Genomic DNA, 24,259 nt, shown 5'->3' with positions numbered 1-24,259 from the left:
ATCATGGTTATGCCACAAAATATTGATTTCTGACCTCTCCCTGAGTTAAAACATTAGTATTGTTCTTTCTAAATTATTAGGAATTTGCTTTTTTTGCATTATTTGAGGTCTGCAAGCACTGCATTTTTTTTGTTATTTTGACCATTTCTCATTTTCATAAAATAAATACAAAATTTATTGCTTGGAACTTCGGAGACATGTTGTCAGTAGTTTATAGAATAAAATAACAATTTACATTTTACTCAAAAATATACCTATAAAGAGAAAAATCAGACAAACTGAACATTTTGCAGTGGTCTCTTAATTTTTGCCAGAGCTGTATATCATTTTGCTCAGGGGCGGACATATTATTAGTGCAACCTGTGCACAGTGGCCCTAAAGGTAAGGGGCCCACTCCTACCCCTAAAGCAATAAGCAACTTCTGTCATTGATAGAATTATTACACTGTTCTTGCACAGGAGCGCTTTAGAATCTGTATCCACCACTGATTTTGCACAGATTCTCCTTCTCTGTAACGTACTGAAGAATAAACTGTCCCTTAGCAGCTTCTACAGGACGCGATTCTCCAGCAGGAGTCAGATCCGAACTATTGTATTTTGGGGTACTGGCATACTGTGAGGGGCATCTCACAACCATACACTGCAGTCTTTTAACTAAAACAGTGCTGTTTGTAGCATTAAAGTTAATTCAAATCAATGGGAGGCAGATGTGCAGGTTACTATCAGATGACGGAGCAACTGTGATATGGAGCAGAGCTCGATGGCAGCTGATCGGTGTGTGTGTGTGGGGGGGGTGGGGTCAGACAACCGGTCAGACATTGAAGTCCTACCCTATTTCAAATTAGTACAATTTTATAACTTTTCCCCCTAATTGTTCTATTTCACTCCATCTTTTTAAAATGGTAACAGACTCTAAAACATAGAAGCTTTTAAGTCATCCCAAAACGGTGATCCCCAAAAAGTTGAAGTGCCAGAAATACAAATTTTTGGTCACCTGCAAATGCAATAAAAAGCCATAAAAACATAATATGTACCCCAAAATTGTATCAAGATAAACTATAGCTTGTCACGCAAAAAAAACCTTACATAACTCCATTCATGCAAAAATAAAAAAGTTATGGGTCCCAAAAATTGAAACACCAAACTATTCTTTTTATTTACAAAATCCTGAATATTTTTGATCCAGTAAAATAATAATAATAAAAAAATGTAATTGTACTGGCCTGACGAATCATAGTGCTGGGTAATTATAACAGCACAATTAATGCAGTAAAAAGGAAACCCAAAAAGATGGCAGAATTGAGGTTTTTTTTACATCATTTCAAGACACTTGGATTTTTTTCCTGTTTTTTAGGAAATTTAAAGGTAACATTATTATTAAAGAGTAATTATAACCACCGGCTTCTCAGCTTGTTTGTCTCTGTCGACACTGAAATATGGCAGTAGGATAAACCCAGCCTAGAAGTTCACTTTAGGGTCAAATATGAGCATCATGTGATCAGCGACCGTAATACAGAGGACAATCCCTTTAGACAAAGACCTTGTTGTGATGGAGAGTCTTAGATACAGTCCACGCAGCAGGGATTTCCATCCTAAGAAACCCAACTAGATCGTGTATTCATTTTATTAATCATTGCACATATATTTATATATCTTTATATAGGTAGAATTTATTAGATTCCTAATTTGACCTCAAAAGAAAAAAGTTAAATATTTCAGATCTCTAGGTTAAATAAGTCAGAAAAAGAAAAATCTGAAGTTTTCCCAAATGTTCCTAAATTTGTCAAATCTTTCGCAAGGTTCCCATCTACCATGTGCTATTTTTTATATGGTAGGGAAACCTTAGGCACTATGAAAGTCATAGCTCTTTTTGACCAGGTATTGCATATGTAAGCGGGAGACGGACTGAAAGACAACATTTCAAAAATGTGTGTTGTGAAATGTAATTTTTGCTGTACTTCTATGGAGTAATTTAGTATGTAAAAATGCATAGACTTTTATAAGCACTAATGTATACGGTTTCTGTAATCAAATGCAACCAATGTGCAATGTTACTAATGTATAGTGTATAGGGAAAGTATAGAATTAGATTTAGGACATAAGATTTAGTATAGGGCTTAGAGATTAGATTAAGAGAGGGAAATATGCAGTAGTGGGCATATTAATAGTAGGAAGAAGTGTACAGGTTAGGATACAGTTAATGTGTTTGGGACCAGCCCAGTATGGAGGGGGCACATTTCATGATTAGAGGAGTTAGAGACAGTTTTAGTCTGAAGTTTGTGTGAAGTTACGGTTTAAGCTGCAGTGAGCTGGAGGCGTATCATACATATCGTTCTGGCAGCATGAGGTTGTACCAAATTACCGGAGGAAATTCCTTTAATGTCCGGGGCCTTTGGCCTGAACTAGGCACTGAGAAGTTTGCCTTATATCCTTCCATACAGAGGAAGGCGGATGGTGAAAAGCGTGAGGGAAATGTAATGGATTTTGGGAGTGCTGTGAAGCCAGATGGGAAATCTCTGGGGATGACAGGAGGATCAAGCGTAGGGGTAGTCCAAGCTGAACGTAAACAGGGGTTTGAAATGTACTGTGTAGATGAAACTGGATCTGGAGGGTGCAGTGATCAAAATTATGTATCTGATTTGTCCAGTAAAGTTGAACTTGTTATAACGAACCAGGTGTCCCCTGATGTGTGCGGCTGATCCTGGACCAAAGGACTTGGATGCAGCAGAGACCTCTGGTCTAAAAGTGAGTACACTGCATTGTACACAGCACAACCTTGATGGATAGGGACACTGCTTATCTGTGGGGTGCCAGGGCAAGGGTATGCAACCCCCCATCCATGACTACCGCCCTGCACACCTTACATATGGCACAAGTGTAAATCTATCCTTACATGGACCCATGGTATATAACAGACCCAGACCCGATGCCTAAGGTTTCCCTGCCATAAAAAAAATAGCACATGCTAGGTGGGAATCAAATCAGACTTTCCTTATCTCCCAAAAGACACCATTTCCTTACAGATATGCATAGTTCCCTAACGTCCCATTGCCAACTTTTCCTGGCTTTCTTCCAGGAGACCGATGCTTTGTGGCATGTAAATTCTTTTTACCCCTAGCCATACCCTATTGTAAGTGATCATGAGTTTTCCCATTCTTCTTGATTCCCAATGGTCACCATTTCCCTACAGACATACATAGCTCACATCCATTCTGGATCCACTAGGGCTGTCCCAAACTTTGGGAGCTGTCCCGTTGTTCCGGCAGATCGGGGTTACATCTTAACTTTAGATATATCTGAGCTCCTCTTTCTTACTCTTTAACGTTGGGAAATATGAACATGTGATTAGACTTTGAGTCACAAGAAACCTTCCAAAATTGCTTGCTTCCTTAAGGTTTCAGGTGGCTTTTGCCCAAGAAGCGCCTAAGAGAATATGGCCCAACCCTACTCTTCTGGACTTTTTGGAGAGTTGGCAAGTATGCAATGGAAATCAATTAAATTCCTCCTTCATTTTCTGAAGGGCGTCTGATAATCAAAAATTAAATCTGAGTCAAAGCTACGCCAAGTGGAGCCAGTTGCCGTAGCCTTAATAAATCTTTTCTATACATATTTCAGGACTCAATAGACTTTCATGCGATGTGCGTACAGCCGACTCTACATACTATACATAAGAATGGCTCTAGAATGAATCTAGCTAGTTTGACAGCTCAACAGTTAAAATGCATTAAATCTTAACTTACCAACCACAACTGGGAGCACCCTCATGGCTTTTCTCTCTCGCCCATTGATCTTGCTATGCTTCCTTTCTGGTTCCATGCTTGATGAATATTTGAGATGGGGATAAGCAACAGCCTGTATCCCATGGCCATTGTCCACATAAGCTTTGGAATATGGACAGTCTGTCTGGTCATATAGATGGAGTTCATCCAGCTTGCTGTCAGTAGGGCTTCGATCAATTCTATCTATCCTATCAAATATTAGAGTTTGGCTGGGTGGCTTAGGTCTTGGAGACATGTGATTCCGTAACTTGGATTTTCTGTTTTCTTCCCATTTCCGGAGTCCATAAAACATGGCACAATAAAGAACTAACATTATAGGACAAGGGATGAAAAAGGAACAAACAGACGAATAAACCACATAATTGTTGTCTTCTAGTTTGCACTCGGTGGGATCCCGATTTTTGACATTATTAAGTCCAAAAATGACCGGAGAAGCCACAGCAAAGGCAAAAATCCAAGTAGTTGAAATCAGGAACAGCTGCCGATTATCCACTTGACGCCTGTTGTAATTCAGCGGGATAGACACAGCGATGAACCTGCATAATGAAGAAGAATATCACACGCAGGATTATGTATCAGGAGAATGTTTAGAAGTGATTGTTTTCTTGTCGTCATTCCATTACTCAGCTGATCGCTACTGTGTATTAAATTGTACTTAAAGGAGATTAGCAAAATCATATGCTGTACACTTACTATGATGCATGTTAAAAAGCGAGCATGTGCACCCAGGGTGAAGGAAGGAACAACAACCTAATGCAAAGGTCAAAACACCCAGTTTGGAGGAGGAAGCATCAGCATTAATCATGGCTAAATGCTAGACTGATAGATCTTATAAATTTGACAGCTGAGTTATTACATCATTAAATGCAATATCTTTTTTAATAACATAAAAAAGAATCTTTTTTATGTTCACTAAAGAAAATTAAAGGGAAGGGAGGTCAAGGACTTTTCCTTTTTTACTATGTGTCAAAAAACTAATAGGCAAGCAGTTGCTATCAAAGGCAGCTACCTGAATGTTGTACCCGGTGCTGGCACAGAGAGGTCACTAACCGCTCCTGCTGGTGATTCAGCTGCTCTCTGTCAACAGAGCAGCTCTTCTTCTTCCAGGCTGCTCTGTCAAAGGGTGTGACTGCCGATGCCATGCTGATTAACAGCCGGCTCCCCCAGTTAGGTAACAGGATTCAGCTGTCAATCATAATGATGTTGGTAGTGCTGCCTTGTCAACAGATCAGAGCGTAAAAAAAGCTGCCACTCTGTTAACATGAGACAATTAAAGGAAAAAAACGAACTGTAAGGTCCAATATGTAAAATATTGAAAAGCAATACATGTGTATAGTACAAAAAGCATAATTTATTGCTTAAAATGATACAGGGGAGCAGAGGATAGTACCTTGATAATGACAACATGAAGTGTTTATCTGCCGTAAACAAAACAGACCAGAAAAATAACCTATATGTGACTGACAATAGTACTTAGAAGATGTATTGTAATTAATCCATAATGGATATTAGTAAAACATGTAGTCTACAGAGATCATAAACGATAAGTACTTATTACTGGAAAAAATCAAATAAGAAAAAATCTGCCAAGTTTAAGATGTGCCAAATTTGCGCCAAAAAGCCACAGTGCTGTGTAGGTGAATGCCGCAGTGGCAATGCAGCGCCCAGGTTAGGAAGCCACAAAATGCTTAATGAGGCTAAATGGTAGAGTGAAGAGTGATTACCTGTGTGGTCATGTCGCTACAGACAGACACGCGCCCCGACGCGCGTTTCGGATAGAGTCCTTCGTCAGGCTACCCTATTGGGCTACCCTTGTTGTGTATCACCATTGGACATCTACCATTCCCATACTTGCTGGTTTCTTGCTTAGTGTGTAATTTTTTCTCATTTTTTTCTCTCTGTTAGCATGATGTCAGCAGAAGCAGCTGAATCGCCGGTAGAAGTGGTCTGTGTCGGCGAACAACAAAGCACAACAAACTACAGGTAATTAGCAACTACCTGCCTGTTGGTGCTTAGGGACATTTTAACTTTTTTTTTTTTTTTCTTACAAAGTCCCAGAAATCCCCTTTAAAATGTGTTTGGTAAAGTAGACGCATTACATGATAAAAAAGGTAAACCTTTTTTTTTTTTTTTTTTTTACAGAAACTGTCTATGGACAAGATTGGCTCGTCACCTCTGACTTTCACCGGGAAGTTTAAAGTTGACCATGCACATACAATAGCTGACGACTGAAGGCTCATTTGTCCACCAGCTACCTCTCCTGACTACACCAAGTACATGAATGGTCGGCTAGGGAGAGCATCCATGTGCTTTCACAAGGAAGAGTGGAGCCACACACCTCCAGTGGTCGCTTATCTCCTGAAGAACAGAAGAGTTGGGAGTTCAAAGTCATATTGCTCGATGTCTTCTGTCGGGGAAGAGTTGGAGGCTCCACACACATTAAACTGTTGGTTGATCCCAGTGATATTAGTGGGTTCCACTGACTTAAGCATAATGTGTATGGGAGCCTTAAACAAGATATTTTCATACTCAGGGAAACACGGTTGTATTCCATTTGCCTCCTCATTTTTGGTTATTACATTCCAACTTTCCTTTAGAAAAAGATTGTACCTGCTACCATGAATCTTCCTTTCTCATCTGTTGTATGGATCTTGCAAAATTGTGTTTGGTTTGACTAAGCTTTTATACGAGGAATCAAAAAGTTGTGAAGAGTCCCAAGAGTTCCCTTGTATACTCTTTTATTACTTCTCGTAGTCTCCTCTACCTAAATTATTGCCTTCAGATATATCTCTGAGTCACTGTTAGATTCTTCAATACGGGGGGGAAAATCCTCTGTTAACTTAACAGCATAATTTAATTTTCAGAAAGATATCAGTGCTCATTCTATTTAAGAAGGCACTGTAAGTACATCACCTGGATTGTCCTCTTTTTATAAATCCTTTTCATAGTTACTAAAAGACCAAAAGAGATTAAAGACACAGGGAAGATTGAATGACCAAAACGGACCAGAAATCAAGGAAAATGGCATGTGAAATAAGTATTGTGCAAGAAGAATTCTTAAGTATGAGGCGATGATCTAATGGGTTCTCTAACGAGAACTTGGCTGATGATAGAACGTTTCAATTCTCTGCACTTCTATCTCGCTAATATTTTATCTTCAATTTATCTCCATTACAACTGGAACAAGATTTGTACAAATGTGCCATAAAATGAACTGACAATCATTTAGAAAAGAAATAATAGTTTTGTGGGAGCTGTGGATTTTCATTTAAATGCTAGATGAAGGTCAATCAAGCAACTAATACTACATCAAGGATTGTCCCTTCTCCATATCCTAAATCATGAGGCAGATTTATTAGTTGGTCAGGAAAATTGTGGTAACAACTGAACAGTAGAGGACATCTAAAATACTTTAAATTGTTTCTCCAGTATATTTTTATACTTCACGGGCGTAAGTCAGCCTGAAAAAAGAAGATAAGGCATTCTGCGATGGTCTTCGGTAAAGATGGGGAGCCTCAAACTGTCCCTGTAACTGGGACCCTAACTATCTCTGTCCCAGAGGTACTCTTGTAGGTAGTGAGGCCCGAGTTCCCAAAAATATTGTGCTCCTATTAACCCTTGAGCTGTCCCCTCCCCCATCCCATGAGGCATGGGACAGAACTTTAAGGTAAACAAGACACACAGACAAATAGGCATAACAGAAAGAAGCAAACAAACAAACACTCATCAAAGGTAAAGAGGTATATAGGGAAGGATAGGAAGTTACCAAACAAATGGGAATAGGACACTGAGGAAAGCATACACCCAAAAAAAGCACGCAACAATCTCCAGCAGCAACAACGATGTACTATTCAGCGCAGCGTCTCCAAGGAGCTAGGAAGCAAAGCTTTCTCTGGCAAGGCAGAGAGGGTCTGGCCAGGTTTTACAAGGAGAGGTAATGACCAGATCAGAAGCAGCTGAAAATGGAGCTGCAACTTTCTGACCAGCATAGAAAGGGTCGTTAACCTCTTCAGCACCAAAGGAAACCAAATCCATTTAATATGCGATACAAACACACAGGCTAAATGGAAGATCCGCGATTCACAAAACGTAGTGATCTTCTACCCCCAGATCAATCAGGAGGATGTGACCCATTCGTGGCTAAGTGGTTGCATTGTGGCTTTGCAGCACTTGAATCCTGGGTTTTCGTCCCACCAAGAGCAACATCTGCAAGGAGTATGTATGTTCTCCCCATGTTTGCGTGGGTTTCCTCTGGGTTCTCCGGTTTCCTCCCACACTCCAAAGACATACTGATAGGAAATTTATATTGTGAGTCCCAAAGGGGACAGTGTCAATGATGTTTGAAAAGCCCTGCAGACTATGATGGCGCTATATACAGTGGCTTGCAAAAGTATTTACGCCCTTTGGCTTTTTACCTATTTTCTTACATTACAGTCTGTGCTTAAATATTTTTGTGTGTGATGCATCAGCACTAGTGATGGGCAAACGTTCTTGGATATCTTCTTATCATGCTTGGGTGTTATCCAATTATGTTGAGCGTGCTTGTCTAACATATAATTGCCTAGAATACTACTTCCTGCAATTTGTGCCAACTTCCGTGGCTTTGTCCGGAGCTAATGTCCGGAGGAGATAAGTGACGTCACCAGTGTCCTACACCCAGGCAGAGCACAGGGGCCCCAGGCAGCATATGGGGCCCCAGGCAGAGCACAGTGGCCCCAGGCAGAGCACAGGGGCCCCAGGCAGCATATGGGGCCCCAGGCAGAGCACAGTGGTCCCAGGCAGAGCACAGGGGCCCCAGGCAGCCTATGGGGCCCCAGGCAGAGCACAGGGGCCCCAGGCAGCATATGGGGCCCCAGGCAGAGCACAGGGGCCCCAGGCAGCATATGGGGCCCCAGGCAGAGCACAGTGGCCCCAGGCAGAGCACAGGGGCCCCAGGCAGCATATGGGGCCCCAGGCAGAGCACAGGGGCCCCAGGCAGCATATGGGGCCCCAGGCAGAGCACAGTGGCCCCAGGCAGAGCACAGGGGCCCCAGGCAGAGCACAGGGGCCCCAGGCAGCATATGGGGCCCCAGGCAGAGCACAGGGGCCCCAGGCAGCATATGGGGCCCCAGGCAGAGCACAGGGGCCCCAGGCAGAACATGGGGCCCCAGACAGAGCACAGGGGCCCCAGGCAGAGCACAGGGGCCTCAGGCAGCATATGGGGCCCCAGGCAGAGCACAGGGGCCCCAGGCAGAGCACAGTGGCCCCAGGCAGCATATGGGGCCCCAGGCAGAGCACAGTGGCCCCAGGCAGAGCACAGGGGCCCCAGGCAGCATATGGGGCCCCAGGCAGAGCACAGTGGTCCCAGGCAGAGCACAGGGGCCCCAGGCAGCTTATGGGGCCCCAGGCAGAGCACAGTGGCCCCAGGCAGAGCACAGGGGCCCCAGGCAGAACATGGGGCCCCAGGCAGAGCACAGGGGCCCCAGGCAGCATATGGGGCCCCAGGCAGAGCACAGGGGCCCCAGGCAGCATATGGGGCCCCAGGCAGAGCACAGTGGCCCCAGGCAGAGCACAGGGGCCCCAGGCAGCATATGGGGCCCCAGGCAGAGCACAGTGGTCCCAGGCAGAGCACAGGGGCCCCAGGCAGCCTATGGGGCCCCAGGCAGAGCACAGTGGCCCCAGGCAGAACATGGGGCCCCAGGCAGAGCACAGGGGCCCCAGGCAGCATATGAGGCCCCAGGCAGAGCACAGTGGTCCCAGGTAGAGCACATGGGCCCCAGGCAGCCTATGGGGCCCCAGGCAGAGCACAGGGGCCTCAGGCAGCATATGGGGCCCCAGGCAGAGCACAGGGGCCCCAGGCAGCATATGGGGCCCCAGGCAGAGCACAGTGGCCCCAGGCAGAGCACAGGGGCCCCAGGCAGAGCACAGGGGCCCCAGGCAGAGCACAGGGGCCCCAGGCAGAGCACAGCGATATTTTGGACCACTGTGCGGTGTTTCAGACCCCCTGTGTGATGTCTGGGGCCCTGTTCTTAAGTATATTAAAGATTAAAGTAACGTATATTAAAGTATATTATAGATCAAATTTGACACGTTTATGAGCACCATTGAGTGATATACTCAAGAATGACATAATTTTTCAACATTTTATGGTTTCAAACTGTAAACACTCAGAGTTTTTTTTACTTCAACCAGAAAACCTTAACGGTTCATAAAAAACTTGACTGTTCAGGATATGATAAAAGTCATAGTATTCTGAATCTTTAACTTATAAAGATACCTTTACATGGGGTGATTATTGGTTCCAGAGAGGCTTTCGGCTGATAATCGTACACATGGCTGGTGACAGGACAATACAATATAAACGTTCAAAGGTAAACACTGATAACATTAAAATCTAATATATAATTGCCTAGAATACTACTTCCGGCAATTTGTGCCAACTTCCGTGGCTTTGTCCGGAGATAATGTCCGGAGATAAGTGACGTCACCAGCGTCCTACACCCGCTCAGGGTGGACAAAGATATAGGCCTTCGTGGTGCGCGGCACTTTTCTGATTGGTTGCCGCCTGCCGCGAGCGACCAATCAGAAATGTGCCGTACTGTCAAGAATTGTCAAGAGCTGGTGAGTGCAGCCATTTTTTGTTCTTTCTTACTATTATTTATTAATTGTATTATTCTTACATTTGAATAAATAAAGTATATATGGATTCTAGACTCCTGATTCTTTAGAATCGGGCTGCCATCTAGTATATTATGTTTGCGTCCCTGTGGCTTCATGATTTGTGGTTGTTAGACCGCCTCAACACATGTGGGAAGTCCCTAAGAAACGTGCAATCCTCGTATGTGTACCGGCTGCCTAACAGCCGCAAATCATGCAGCATGGGGACGGGAACATAATATACGAACATGCCCAAGATACTGGGATAACACCCGAGCATGATAAGACGTTATCCAAGCACGTTAGCTCATCACTAATCAGCACTAAATAGCCTAAGTTGGTGAAGTGAGAAAAATATAGGCATAAATTAAATGTATGAGATCAAAAAACTAAAAATTGGCATGTGCATATGTATTCACCCCTTTTGCAATGAAATCCCTAAAAATTTCTAGGGCAAGCAATTACTTTCATAAGTCCCATGCTTAGTCACAGGACGTCCCCCTGTGTGCAATCTAAGTGTCACATGTCTGTCAGTATATACACGTTACCTTTTCTGAAGGGCCACAGAGGCTGCAAACCATTATGCAAGAGGCACCACTAACCAAACAGCATGAAGACCTAGGAGATCGCCAAACAAGTCAGGGACAAAGTTGTTGAGAAGTACAAGTCAGGGTTGGGTTATAAAATAATATCCCAATATCAAATCCATTATCATCAAATGGAAAGAACATGGCTCCACAACAAACCTGCCAGGAGAGGGCCGCCCACCAAAACTCTCAGCCCGGGCAAGGAGGGCATTAATCAGAGAGGCAGCACACAGACCAAAGGTAACCAAGAAGGAGCTGCAGAGTTCCCATGCAATGACTGGAGTATCTGACCATACGACCACAATAAGCCGCACACTCCATAGAGATGGCCTTTATGGAAGAGTGGTCAGAAAAAAGCCTTTACTTACACACACAAATTGTAATTCTCTTTTTGAGTTTGCCAAAAGACATGTGGGAGACTCCCTAAATCTATGGAGGAAGTGCTGGAGAAAGTGCTCTGGTCAGATGAGACCAAATGTAACTTTTTGACCACCAAGGTAAATGCTATGTCTGAGGCCAAACCAATACAGCTCATCACCCCAAGAACACCATCCTCACAGTGAAACATGGTGGGGTCAGTATCATGCTGTGGGGATGTTTTTCGGCAGCAGCAAAACGGGAAATGGACCAAGTCAAAGGGAAGATGGATGGTGCAAAATACAGGGATATTCTTGAGCAAAACGTGTTTCAGTCTGTCAGTGATTTGAGACTGGGACGGAGGTTCACCTTCCAACAAGACAATGACCCAAATCATACTGCTAAAACAACACTCGAATGGTTTAAGGGGAAATGTGTAAATGTTTTGGAGTGGCCTAATCACAGCCCTGAATGGTTTAAGGGGAAATGTGTAAATGTTTTGGAGTGGCCTAATCACAGCCCTGACCTTAATTCAATGGAGAATCTGTGGTCAGACTTGAAGATTCTGTTCACCAGAAGAAACCATCTAACTTGAAGGAGCTGGAGCAGTGGCAAGATGTGGAGAGTTCATAGAGGCTTAGCCAAAGTGACTTGCAGCTGTAATTGCTGCAAAAGGAGGCTCTACAAAGTACTGACTTTAGGGAGTGTATAGTTATCCACACTGAAGTTTTCAGTTATGTTGTCCTATTTGTTGTTTGCTTCACAATAAAAGGAAAACCAAATGTTCACAGTTGTAGACATGTTCTTTACATGAACTGATGCAAACTCTCAAAAAAAAACCTGTGAAATTCCAGGTTGTGAGGTAGCAAAACACAAAAAAAGCCAAGGGGTCAATACTTTCGCAAACCACTGTAAGTGAAATAAAAATTTAATGAATACCACTGGAATCCACTCCCCTCTTCAGCACTGCTGCTCTGACAGTTTCCACCAGACCAGAAATGATGATGACATGACCACCGGTGACCTGACCAATGATTGGCTGCAGGGTCAGGAGACTGATAATTGGAAAGCCATTGCTTCCAGGCCGACAAAGACTGTAGGAGTGTCAGTGCTGTGGCAGGGAGTGGATTCCAGCTGTCTTCATTTTTTCTTTCTTCAGGCTGACTTCCCCTTGTGAATTATAAAAATGCTGCTTTTCTGGAAACCCCTTTAAAGGCAATCTGTCACCATGAGGTAAGGGCAAATCCCCCGATTCCAGCAATGTATCCCTTAGTTTACTGGGTACAGTTGTTGTGATACAATCAAAGAATTTTTAGATGTAGCATCTAGCAGAGCTGAGAAAGCTAATCCCGCCCACACCACCACTTAGCTGTGTACATTGTATGTTGACAGTAAGTTGCTTATCAATGCTGGGGGCAGAGTTGGACTAGGAAACACTAGTTAGGCAGTGATAATCTCCTGCTGATAAAACACTCATTATATTGAGACAGCAGCACACAGCCTAATAAGTGACACATCGCCGGAATCAATGTCTCAGCGATAGTGATACATGGTGTATACATAGAGAAATCTTGACCATGTGGAAAATACTCGTATTATTGTGGGTGTGATTTCCTAATTCCCACTGTGAACAGGATGGTTCTCTACAGTTTCTGGCACTGTTCAACTGTATGAGATTGTGTAAAGATGTGAGAGGAGCAGAAAAGTCTTTTCTCAAGTTACCACTAGTGTCTCTTTAACTGGTGACATCACTAAGGTATAGGAAGGAAAATCCACCTTACTGGTGACATCGTGCAAGACAGAACCTCAAGTCTTTTTATACTAATTCATTAAAGTTATTAATTACGGTAAGTAAATTTTTCCTATAATATTGTTATTGGTTCCAAATTGCTTGATGATGATGAATCAACTCTCAAAGCTGTTTCCTCTACTACATATAATGGAAAGTAATAATACCAATGTGGAAGATGTCAGGCTTTGTCACCTTTATTAAAATAAGTCTATTTGTGGATCACCTACCTGTCCACACTGATTGCACAGAGGTTGAAGATGGAGGCAGTGCACAACATGACGTCCATGGTCATGAGGATATCACATAGGACAAGACTAAGGGTCCACACCCCTCCCAGGAACTGCAATGGAATGAAAAGGATTAGTAAAAAGAAAACAGTAATGTAGATGACAGGCAATGATATAGAAGATATTTCTATCAACCAGACCCATTGTGTCTCGAAACCCTGTGGTTTTTAGGAATGGAAGTTTTCAAGAAAGGCTGGACAGACGTCTGAGATGGTTTAGTGAATCCTGCATTGAGCAGGGGTTGGACACGATGACCCTGGAGGTCCTTCCAACTCTAACATTCTATGATTCTATGGTGGGAGCTGTAGATTTATAACAGTAGTAGGGTCAAAGTTTGTTTATTCCTGACCTAGAATATCTCACTGTTTCTGCCATCTTCCAAGGTAAGCAACGCACATGCCTCCACCTGATTCCTCGGACCAGGTCACCTTATTTCATTGCGCCTTGGTCCAGTTCTGATGCTGTTTGGCAGAGGACTTGGTACAATATGGTCACTCTGACCAGTCTGCAGCTACACGGGTCCGAACGTATCAAGTTTTACGTCATAGTCAATATGAACTTTTTTCAGCAATCTGTGCTACACTATCCGTTTTGTGTGGCACCAGTTGTGCTAGCCTTCAGTCCTGATGGACATCACTGAGCGATGAGCGCCGATGACCCTATTGCTGGTTGTCCTTCCTTGCACCACTTTTGGTTGGTGCCATACTAACCTCTGTCTTCCAGAAAGTAGATCTGCTGCTTTGGTTTAACTTTAAAAGGGTTGTCTAATAATCACAATTTGACTGACCATCAGTGAACGAGCTCATAGGAAAGAACTCTCATTCCCAACTATCAGCTTATGTAAGCGTGAACATGATCACCAACATGCTCATTCGTGGATGAGTGGATCGCTTATGTGGGTATTACGATTGGTAATGGCGACACATGATGATATGACAGAACAATTGTATTAGCAATCGTTCTATTCCCATCCATACTTCCTCAGCCTGTCTAGGAGCTTGTTAATGGACCAAAATTGTCCCATATAAACGGACTATTACACTTGGCCATCTTTCTTGCTTCCAACACATCAAAGTCAAGAACTGTCGAATATATATCTATTATTATACCATTGTAATGGGATAGTCAATGTTTGAGTGGTGAAGATGTGTTCACAATAAAACTAGGTAAGCAGGGTAGGCTCTTCCTCATATTATCTTCCCGTTACAGTCTACCCACTAGTGTAGGGTCACACGATCATTTTCTCCACATCTGAGAAAAACAATCTCATTATTCTGATCAGAATTTCATCAGTTTTTCTTGTATGTGAAGAGAAATAAAAAATAAAAAAATGTCTCTGCGACATCTCCATTCTGTCAGTCCATGAAAATCGAACTGCACTTTGATGTCATCTGAGTACAGTCTGATTTTTTTCACGGCCCCATAGACTTGCATTATTGGTTTTCTATCAAAATCAGATATATCTCCAATCTTTTCTGCAGACCACTGGGTCTGAGGAAAAAATCGGACGTGTGCTCACCTCCATAGAATATCATAGTTACAAGTACTATATGTGAAAACCACAGATAGTATTCATCCAAGAAAATCGGTCGTGTGCACAAGCCCCAATTCTGGCTTCAAAAACTGCATGAAATTGACACAATTTATGCTGAAATGCAGCAGTTTAAAGCTAAGTTCCCACAGTGAGTATTTGGTGCGCTTTTAATGCTGTGTATTTTCCATGTTCAAATAACCGTACCATGTCAATTTCTCTTGCAGTAAATTGATATACCAGAAAGAAGTAAAAAACTGCTCTGCAAAAATGCAAGAAACCTAAGTCAGCAAATTGGTGTAGAAATGCTGCATCAAAGATGCACCGAATACTCATCGTGGGAACTTGTAGTCCTTAGTATATTGACCAAAATGTAGCTGTAGAAGCCTATCTTGTTTCAAAAAATACAGTTCTAAACTGCGTACCCCAAGATAATGTGCCACAGAGATACAGTACAAGCCCTGCCACAACAGAGTTCCTCCCCCTTGACTTCTGGTATCTGCAAATTGCTATCAGCTCAAGATCTATGCTATAACAGTAATATAACCCATTTCTGCTCCAGTACCTAGTGTCACACAAGTGCTGTATACTCCAAGCAGTAGACTTACCTCTGTGTATACATACAGTGGCATCACTAATACAGCCAGGAGAAGATCAGCCACAGCCAAGCTGACTATGAAATAGTTGGTGGTGGTCTTCAATGCTTTCTCTGTGCAGACACTAAGACACACCAATACATTTCCACAGATTATAAAGACAATCAATAGAAGCCCACAAATCAAAGCTAGAAAGTTATAATGAGTGTCTTCTGAGGGCTCAGAAGTCTGGTTGGAGATGTTCTGGAGCATGGCTTCCTAACAGTGCTATACTCACTGTCCCATCAACACAGAGGAGTGTGCACCAGGCAGGATCTTGGACAGTCTTCTTCTTCTTCCTTTCTTTTCTAGAAAGAGCAGTTTTTCCCATGGGGAAGTCAAGTAATCTCACTTTTGTAGGAGATGTTCTCATGGATGAACTCATAAGTATCTTGCCCTTGAATTCAGAGTTTGGTAGGGAACTCTTGGTCTTCTAGTCATTCTTGTCTGAACTCACAAGCATCTTGCCCTTGAATTCAGAGTTTGGTAGGGAACTCTCGGTCTTCTAGTCATTCTTGTCTGAACTCATAGGTATCTTGTCCTTGAATTCAGAGTTTGGTAGGGAACTTTTGGTCTTCCAGTCATTCTTGTCTGAACTCATAAGTATCTTGTCCTTGAATTCATAGTTTGGTAGGGAACTCTTGGTGTTCCAGTCATTCTCGTCTGTTTCCAAGATGTCCTGCTCCTAAAAACCCACACATACTAATGCTTACATGGAGCATTGGTACTTGGAGGTGTCCTACCCCTTACTGGTTGACTTAAGGGACCATGTAGTGATGCCCAGTGTTGGCTTTGCAGGAGACACATGTCAAGCATAATGAAGAGTAATTCGAGGATGGGAGTGCTTGTCATTAGTGGTCTTCATCCTGATTTTGATATAGGCAGTGGGGAAATTCTTTCTTTCCTTCTGAAGAACTGAATGATCCCAAGGTGATTAATTTGCAAGTGGGTCGCGTCCAGGAGAAGAAAGCCGATTAAGGTAGAGAGGGTTTGTCCAGGAGCCGCTCCAATCAGCACAGTGATCTGGGAACTGCTCACATCTCAACACAAAGCTCAGCTTAGTTTAGCTGTGAATGTGACAGCACAGGGAGGAAGCCTGATGTGTGTCTATGGGCTCAGTCACCTGGGCTCCTCACACATACTGCACATATCATGCACACATCATTAACACCTTCTCAACACCTTCTACAAACACTTATGCAGAATGGAAAGACTCCAAGCTACAATGTATAGAAATAGAAATAAATATAAGAAACTAGTCGGTTACTAAGGAAACAAACTCATTTATTTTTTTCCATATGGGGTTAATCTTGTCAATTAGGACCATCCAAGGACAGCAAGAGTTACTTAGAATAAGGACTCTCTATGGGACATAAGGGGTTAATAATGATGCAGATGATGAAACGTGGAGGCGCAAGAGTGAATGAACGGGGTGCTAGTGAGAGGTGGGGGCTGGGGAGAAAGGGGATGATGCACTATTTGCTATTGCATGCACAGGGGGATTAGATGTGGATTTTGCAAAGTTGCATTTTTAAAGATATGGATTTTTTTTTTGCTTGAGGTGATTGTCTCAAGTTTGTACATGGGTAAAATTGCAAAGTGCTTGTAAAAACAAGCCAAATTTTAATGTACCACCTATTAAAAATCCTTCCCATTCATAAAAATGGAAGACATTTTAATTTTATGCTATGCAGTTCATTGCCATGTTTACCGACCACCCTGCAGTCTCAAAGTGGCTGGTTAGCTAGGTTAGGCTACGTTCACATTTGCGGCCAGCGCCGCAGCGTCGGGCGCCGCAGCGGCGCCGCATGCGTCATGCGCCCCTATATTTAACATGGGGGCGCATGGACATGCGGCGCACTTGCGTTTTGCGCCGCATGCGTCGCTGCGGCGCCCGCGTCCAGGCGCAGAGGACGCAGCAAGTTGCATTTTTGCTGCGTCCAAATTCAATGAAAAAAACGACGCATGCGGCGCAAAACGCAGCGTTGTGCATGCGTTTTGCTGCGTTTTTGTTTGCGTTGTGCGCTGCGGCGCCGACGCTGCGGCGCACAACGCAAATGTGAACGTAGCCTTTGTGGCACGAGATGCTTGCAGGCACTATGATTTAGAGCCTACTTGTGCTGCTCAGAAGTTGGCCATGTCTCTGAATCCAACCAGCAAAACTACCTCCACAAGCTGCAGGAGACCACCAAGTTCGAGCCAGCGGCAGGACCATGCACTGGTCCAAACTGTCATTGTTCAGAAGAAGCCAGTGTGCTGCTATATAGGGAACATTATTTACTTATGTAGCACCGTCATATTCTGCAGCATTTACAGACATCATCGTCACTGTTCCCATTGGGGCTCACAAACTACATTCCCTATCAGTATGTCTCTGGAGTGTGGGAGGAAGACAGAAAACCCGGAGGAAACCCACACAAACACGTGGAGAACATGCAAACTCCTTGCAGATGTTGTCCTTGGTGGGATTTCAACCCAGGGCACCAGTGCTGCAATGCAACATTGTAAATCACTATGGCTAGGTTCACATTAGCGTTTATGTGCACAGCATATCATCTGCATGCACAAACGCATGCCAAAGCTCATGCAAATGCATGTTAACACAGCGTTTTTTATCCGCATGATCTTACACATGACGGCCAAAAAAACGCTGCGTTTCTATGCGTTTTTGCATGCCTTTGCATTGCTTATGTGCATGCGTATGGTTTTTCCAATGGGCGTGGCTCATGGAATTTCTATATATACACCCTGCACAGATGAAATCCTCTTCATTTGATGCTGTATCCTGCTGCAAGATGGATCTTATTGTAGCGAGCTTCAATCTGAATCTGGATTTATCATTGAAATTGGCTTTTGCTGTGGCTTGTGAGGAACAAATGAGAAGAGAAAGACGGAGAAGACGTCGTCGTTGCTATTGGCAACACCCCATTGTCGAAGTCCAAGACAGCCATGGAGCCTACCACTCATTGTACACCGAGATTCGTGAAAACCCACAAAAGTTTTTTGAATACACAAGGATGTCTGAACAGAGCTTCGAACAATTGCTGCATCGTGTGCGAGGATCCATCACCAGGCAGGACACGCAACTATGTAGAGAAATTCCTGCTAAGGAACGTCTGTTGGTGACCATAAGGTACGTAATTTTAAAAAAGAAACACCTGTCATTAATATTCTTGTTATAAAAGCCATGTACTGATTTTTTTCCCCAAATTTATTTTCCACAGATTCCTGGCTACCGGAGAGACCTTAAGATCTTTACATTTTCAATTTTTGATTGGATTGTCCACCTATTCTGGAATTGTTGGAGACACCTGCCGTGCATTGTGTGACGTTCTGTGTGCAGAATTCCTCTCCCAACTCACAACTGAACTCTGGCTGAAAAACGCAGAAAAATTCAAGGAAATTTATAATTTTCCAAACTGTGTGGGGGTTGTGGACGGCAAACACATTCGGATTCTAAAACCTGTTGGAAGTGGATCTGAGTACTTCAATTATAAAAAATACTTTTCCATTGTTCTCATGGCAATTGGGGATGCTGAATGCCGATTTGTCTCTGCTGATGTTGGCTCATTTGGACGAGGAAATGACTCACAGACTTTCAAAAACAACGTTTGTATGCTAATAATTTTAATTTTCCACTGCCACAACCTCTTCCGAACACTGAAGGACCGCCAATGCCGTTTGTTGTTGTTGGGAATGAGGCATTTCAAATGTGTGCCAACCTCATAAAACCATACTCAAATCGGGACTTGAATCACACCAAAAGGATTTTCAACTACAGCCTGACAAGGGCACAAAGAACTGTGGAGTGTGCCTTTGGTTTACTGGCAGCTAAATGGCGCATTCTGGAAATACCAATCAATCTTAAAATAGAGACAATTGATGAGGTTGTAAAAGCGTGTGTTGCTCTGCATAATTACATCCTGGCAAAAGAGCACCCCCACTTCGAACTTGAGGAACCTGTTAATACCACATTGCCGGATTATCATGATCACCCTCTGAGGACTACAGTAGAAGTTGCCCAAATAAGGGATAAATTGGCTGCCTAATTTGTCTCTGATATTGGACGTGTGTCATGGCAAGATGAAATGGTTTAAAATGTAATGTTATATACCTGTACTTTTTTCTGACTGTAATATTAACACCTTGAATGTAACTTTAATAATAAATGCCTTAACTGTAACACCCATTAATACTTTACTCAACAATACACTCAACAATACACACATGTGGAGCGGCCCCCAAGCGCAGGGCAGCGGGGTACTCGGTACCGGGTCTCTCTCGGTTCTAGGGATGTCAAGGTGGCCTGACCCGGTCCGTGGCCCTGCTAAGGGGCGTCCAATAAAAGGTGTAAGTGACGGTGTAGGTCGCAGTAAATAACGAGGACACAGGGTTGCAGTCTCTTTACCTCTTTACTGAAGGCTTCGGTATCCGGAATCCAGAGCACTGTTAACAGGGCTGGCTGAGACCGGCCGGTCCGAAGGCACATCCAGAGTTCCCTTTGCAGGTGGAAATCAGTAGTCTACCTACTAGCGCCTGGGTGATGTAGTACTTCCCTGCTGAGCACCACGGGATAGTTCTCACAACTGTCGTGTATGTTTCTGTTCTTTCTCTCCGTCCCCCAGATGATATGGATAGGACGCACCCGTATGACGGGGTAGGCCTGGAGTTATTTTATAGGGACCCTAGAGACGCCCCTCTCCCACAATTGCCTCCGTTGTCTTCATTAGGTGTAAAAGGTGAGACAGCCAACCTAAAGTTAACTGCCCTGCCGTTGGTTCAAAGTAATGCGTAGAGTCTATTACTTCCTCGGCGTTCCGGCCGCCGGCTACGCCCCTCAGTAGGATGTTGCCGATCTCGGGGCATGACTCCTACTGGTTCTATCGCCTTCGTGCTGTGATCTCGTTTCTCACTTCTCCACAATATACTTCGCTTCGTGTCCTTTCTTAAGATGCCGCCGCAATGAGGTGCACGCACGGCTCCATAGCGATCTGTCCTTTGCTAGGCCTCTGTCAGGATCCTACCCCTGACAGGGACCCCCCTGAATCTTCCCAAGTAACGCTCTCCTCTCACTAGATGTTACCTGGGCAAAACCCAGTCAGCTTCTCTCTAACTGCCTTTCCCACCCTCTGTTTTACCAGAGTGTGAGGAGTGGCCTAATACATAGAATAGAACCTTTTGCTCCCCCTGGTGGCCAGAGTGTGAAGTGTAGTGTGTGACTGTGATACCTGGTCAGGTGAACTCTTTTAGTGCAATCAGACGTACCATCACTTCCCTTAGCGGCAGAGCGACGTTACTGCAACGACCAGGAATCTGGGGCGCTGCACTTGTTTAAATAAAGAGCTAAAGAAAACACAGTGAGACAGTCATTGTGAATCAAAATAAAAACAATTTTAATTAAAAAAAAAATTAAAATGTGATTACTTTCGGGTTCTGTCGGAGGGAGTGACATGGTGAACCTGGGGAATGTCGGGCTGTGATGGTAGGCTTGGAGAGGCTGGGGAATTAGGGGAAGTGGCAGACACCTGAGTGAACCCACTATCCAGTCTTTCTACAACCACCTTCATCCCAGCCTGGAAGACTGAGCTTAAATGAATAAATTCGGGCATGACTGACCTCTCCCAGGCCCTCTGCCGCTGGCGAGCAGACCCAAGTAAAGTAGTGGCAGAGGGCTGGGAGAATGGAAAACCAGATGGACCGACTTCCTGTTCCCCAGCCTGTGAAGCCTGCCTGGTTGCTCCATCGATGGTGGATGATTGGGATTGGGCCTGTTCGTTGGCTGGTCTATGAGGGGCCGCTCCAACAGAGGACGATCCAGGTTCTATGGTGCTGCACCAGGTTCTGTGTGGAAAATAAATGAAAAACATTAGTAAAAAAATTAAAAGTTTAAATAATAGTAAGACAACACAAAAGATACTCATGTTCCCTGAGCAAGCGCAGGACTCAGAAAAAAAAGCCGCTGATGGTACTTATATTTTCGGACTTTTTGAGCAGCACCACTTCGAACCCGAATCTCCTCTCTCATGTCTTTATTGAAGCGATCCTTCATTGAACGCCAACAAACTTTTACTCTCTTCACTGTGAAGGGGGAAGAAAAAAAAATGATTGTAAAAAGACACCAACATTTTCAGCAAGAGCAGTAAAAGACCACATTGCAATACTTAAGAAAATCCTTTCTGACTTGTGGCCTTGCATGGTCCCAATCATTCAACAGTGATCTAGCCACTTCTTCCTAGAGTCGTCGGATCAAGGCTGAGTCGGAATGATTCCGATCACGGGGGTCCCACAACGCTGCTCGCTCTTGCACAGCTTGAATAAGGACATCATTATCGATATCCTGTTGTCCTTCCTCACGTTGTGGAACCTATAGATGAAATACAAAAAAAAATTGTAAGTAAAACTGAAAACATTCAATTATAACTATGATAAAGGCTACTTTCCTCCTCAGCAACTTGAGGCCAACGACCCTGGGAAGAATCATATCCACTAGACTGTTCCTACTCTTCTGCACGGTCAGGTACCTGTAAAGAAAATACATGATTTACCACATGTCTAGTATTGACAGTCAGTATATAACAATCAGTAAATCAAATTTGATTACATAATCTGTGTCATGTCCACTTTCGGAAGTTTCAGTGGTGGACATGTTGGAAGAACAGGCAACAGTCAAGTGAAACACTAAACAAAAGAACAGATAAGAAACATGTAACTTTTTAAGAGCCAAACACAATGTAGCATAAAAAAGAACAATGGACTCCAATACTTACATAACAGGCAGTAGTCCAACAGCACAGCAGTCAGGCAGCACCTGGACGGCAGCAGCACCAGGACAGCAGCAGCAAACAGTCTACAAAAAAAGAAAAAAATTAGTACAGAGGACGGCAGCAACAGGACCGGAGCAGCAAACAGTCTACAAGGAACCTGAAAAAAAATAGTACAGAGTACAGACTGCAAGGAGAAACAGACATTTTCAAAGCTTCTATACTTACATCCAGCAGCATCAGGACAGCAGCACCCGAAAGGCGGCAGCACCAGGACAGCGGCAGCACTAGGACGGCAGCAACAGGATGGCAGAAACAGGAAAGCAGCAACAGGATGGCAGCAACAGGACCGGAGCAGCAAACAGTCTACAAGGAACAGAACTTTTTAAGAGCCAAACACAATGTAGCATAAAAAAGAACAATGGACTCCAATACTTACATAACAGGCAGTAGTCCAACAGCACAGCAGTCAGGCAGCACCTGGACGGCAGCAGCACCAGGACAGCAGCAGCAAACAGTCTACAAAAAAAGAAAAAAATTAGTACAGAGGACGGCAGCAACAGGACCGGAGCAGCAAACAGTCTACAAGGAACCTGAAAAAAAATAGTACAGAGTACAGACTGCAAGGAGAAACAGACATTTTCAAAGCTTCTATACTTACATCCAGCAGCATCAGGACAGCAGCACCCGAAAGGCGGCAGCACCAGGACAGCGGCAGCACTAGGACGGCAGCAACAGGACGGCAGAAACAGGAAAGCAGCAACAGGATGGCAGCAACAGGACCGGAGCAGCAAACAGTCTACAAGGAACAGAACTTTTTAAGAGCCAAACACAATGTAGCATAAAAAAGAACAATGGACTCCAATACTTACATAACAGGCAGTAGTCCAACAGCACAGCAGTCAGGCAGCACCTGGACGGCAGCAGCAAACAGTCTACAAAAAAAGAAAAAAATTAGTACAGAGTACAGAGGACGGCAGCAACAGGACCGAAGCAGCAAACAGTCTACAAGTAACAGAAAAAAATTAGTACAGAGTACAGACTGCAAAGAGAAACAGACATTTTCAAAGCTTCTATACTTACATCCAGAGTCTTGTCCTGAGTCTTGTGCCTGCATCCAGAGTCTTGAGAGTAATGGACTACCTGTCTCCAGACCCCCTTTTATACATCAGTGATTTTGTAGGCGTTGACATCATTTCCTGGACATTAGTGTGAAGTACGCATTGCGTATCGAATGCATGCATACACATGTCCTTGCGTACCAAAGCGTTCCCATAGTCAGTAATGCAGACGATTGCGCAATATTTGCCGCCTCAAAAAATGTAACATGTTGCGTTCGCCGCACACCGCGAACCGACGCATGCATACGCATCCGCATGCGAACGCATGCAAACACATGTCTCTGTGTACACCATGTGAAAGATATGTACGCATGATGCATGCGGATGTATGCAGATCATAAGCAGCGTACAGAAACGCTAATGTGAACCCGGCCTAAGACACCGTACCACCCTCATTAGAACAACCCATTAAATGCATATATTTTGAACTAAGAATAATTTTTGAAATGTTTGTATGGACACGCGTCTCCGCAAGATAAATTGACATGCTGTGGTCTGGAAAGACTCTCCACATGTCAGTCTCTGCGGGTGATCCACAGATGCATATGGAGCACCCTCTGGGGCCGTGGAGTACTCAGAACTGGGTCGTTCTTAAAGTGGTGGTCACGTTTGAAGGTGACCCCATCCGTGGCCCTGGGCATCCAATACAAGGGCAATAAAGTTTATGAAAGTGTTTGTAATACCACCTGTGGTATTCGGTCAGGACTGACCAACTCTGCTTAAAGGGGGCCACTGGAGACGTTGATACTGCAGGAGGGATGGTATGACTTCCCA

General features: G+C 43.9%; 1 protein-coding gene across 1 annotated transcript in view; it reads right to left on the bottom strand.

Annotated features, from left to right (window-relative positions):
* Positions 1 to 17,250, bottom strand: part of DRD4 (dopamine receptor D4) — a 37,216-nt gene extending 19,966 nt beyond the window's left edge. Inside the window, exons 1-3 of the mRNA XM_077287805.1 lie at positions 15,577 to 17,250; positions 13,378 to 13,490; positions 3,740 to 4,314 (exon numbers count right to left, since the gene is read on the bottom strand). Coding sequence (XP_077143920.1) covers positions 3,740 to 4,314; positions 13,378 to 13,490; positions 15,577 to 15,816 — 928 coding nt within the window. The 5' untranslated portion in view covers positions 15,817 to 17,250. The remainder of the gene's footprint in view (positions 1 to 3,739; positions 4,315 to 13,377; positions 13,491 to 15,576) is intronic.
* Between the last annotated feature and the right edge of the window lie 7,009 nt (positions 17,251 to 24,259).

This window comes from Ranitomeya variabilis, chromosome 2, assembly GCF_051348905.1.
Source record: "Ranitomeya variabilis isolate aRanVar5 chromosome 2, aRanVar5.hap1, whole genome shotgun sequence".
Classification (NCBI taxonomy): Eukaryota; Metazoa; Chordata; class Amphibia; order Anura; family Dendrobatidae; genus Ranitomeya; species Ranitomeya variabilis.
The sequence above is the reverse complement of the archived record's forward strand: the minus strand, read 5'-3'. Positions and strand labels throughout refer to the sequence as shown.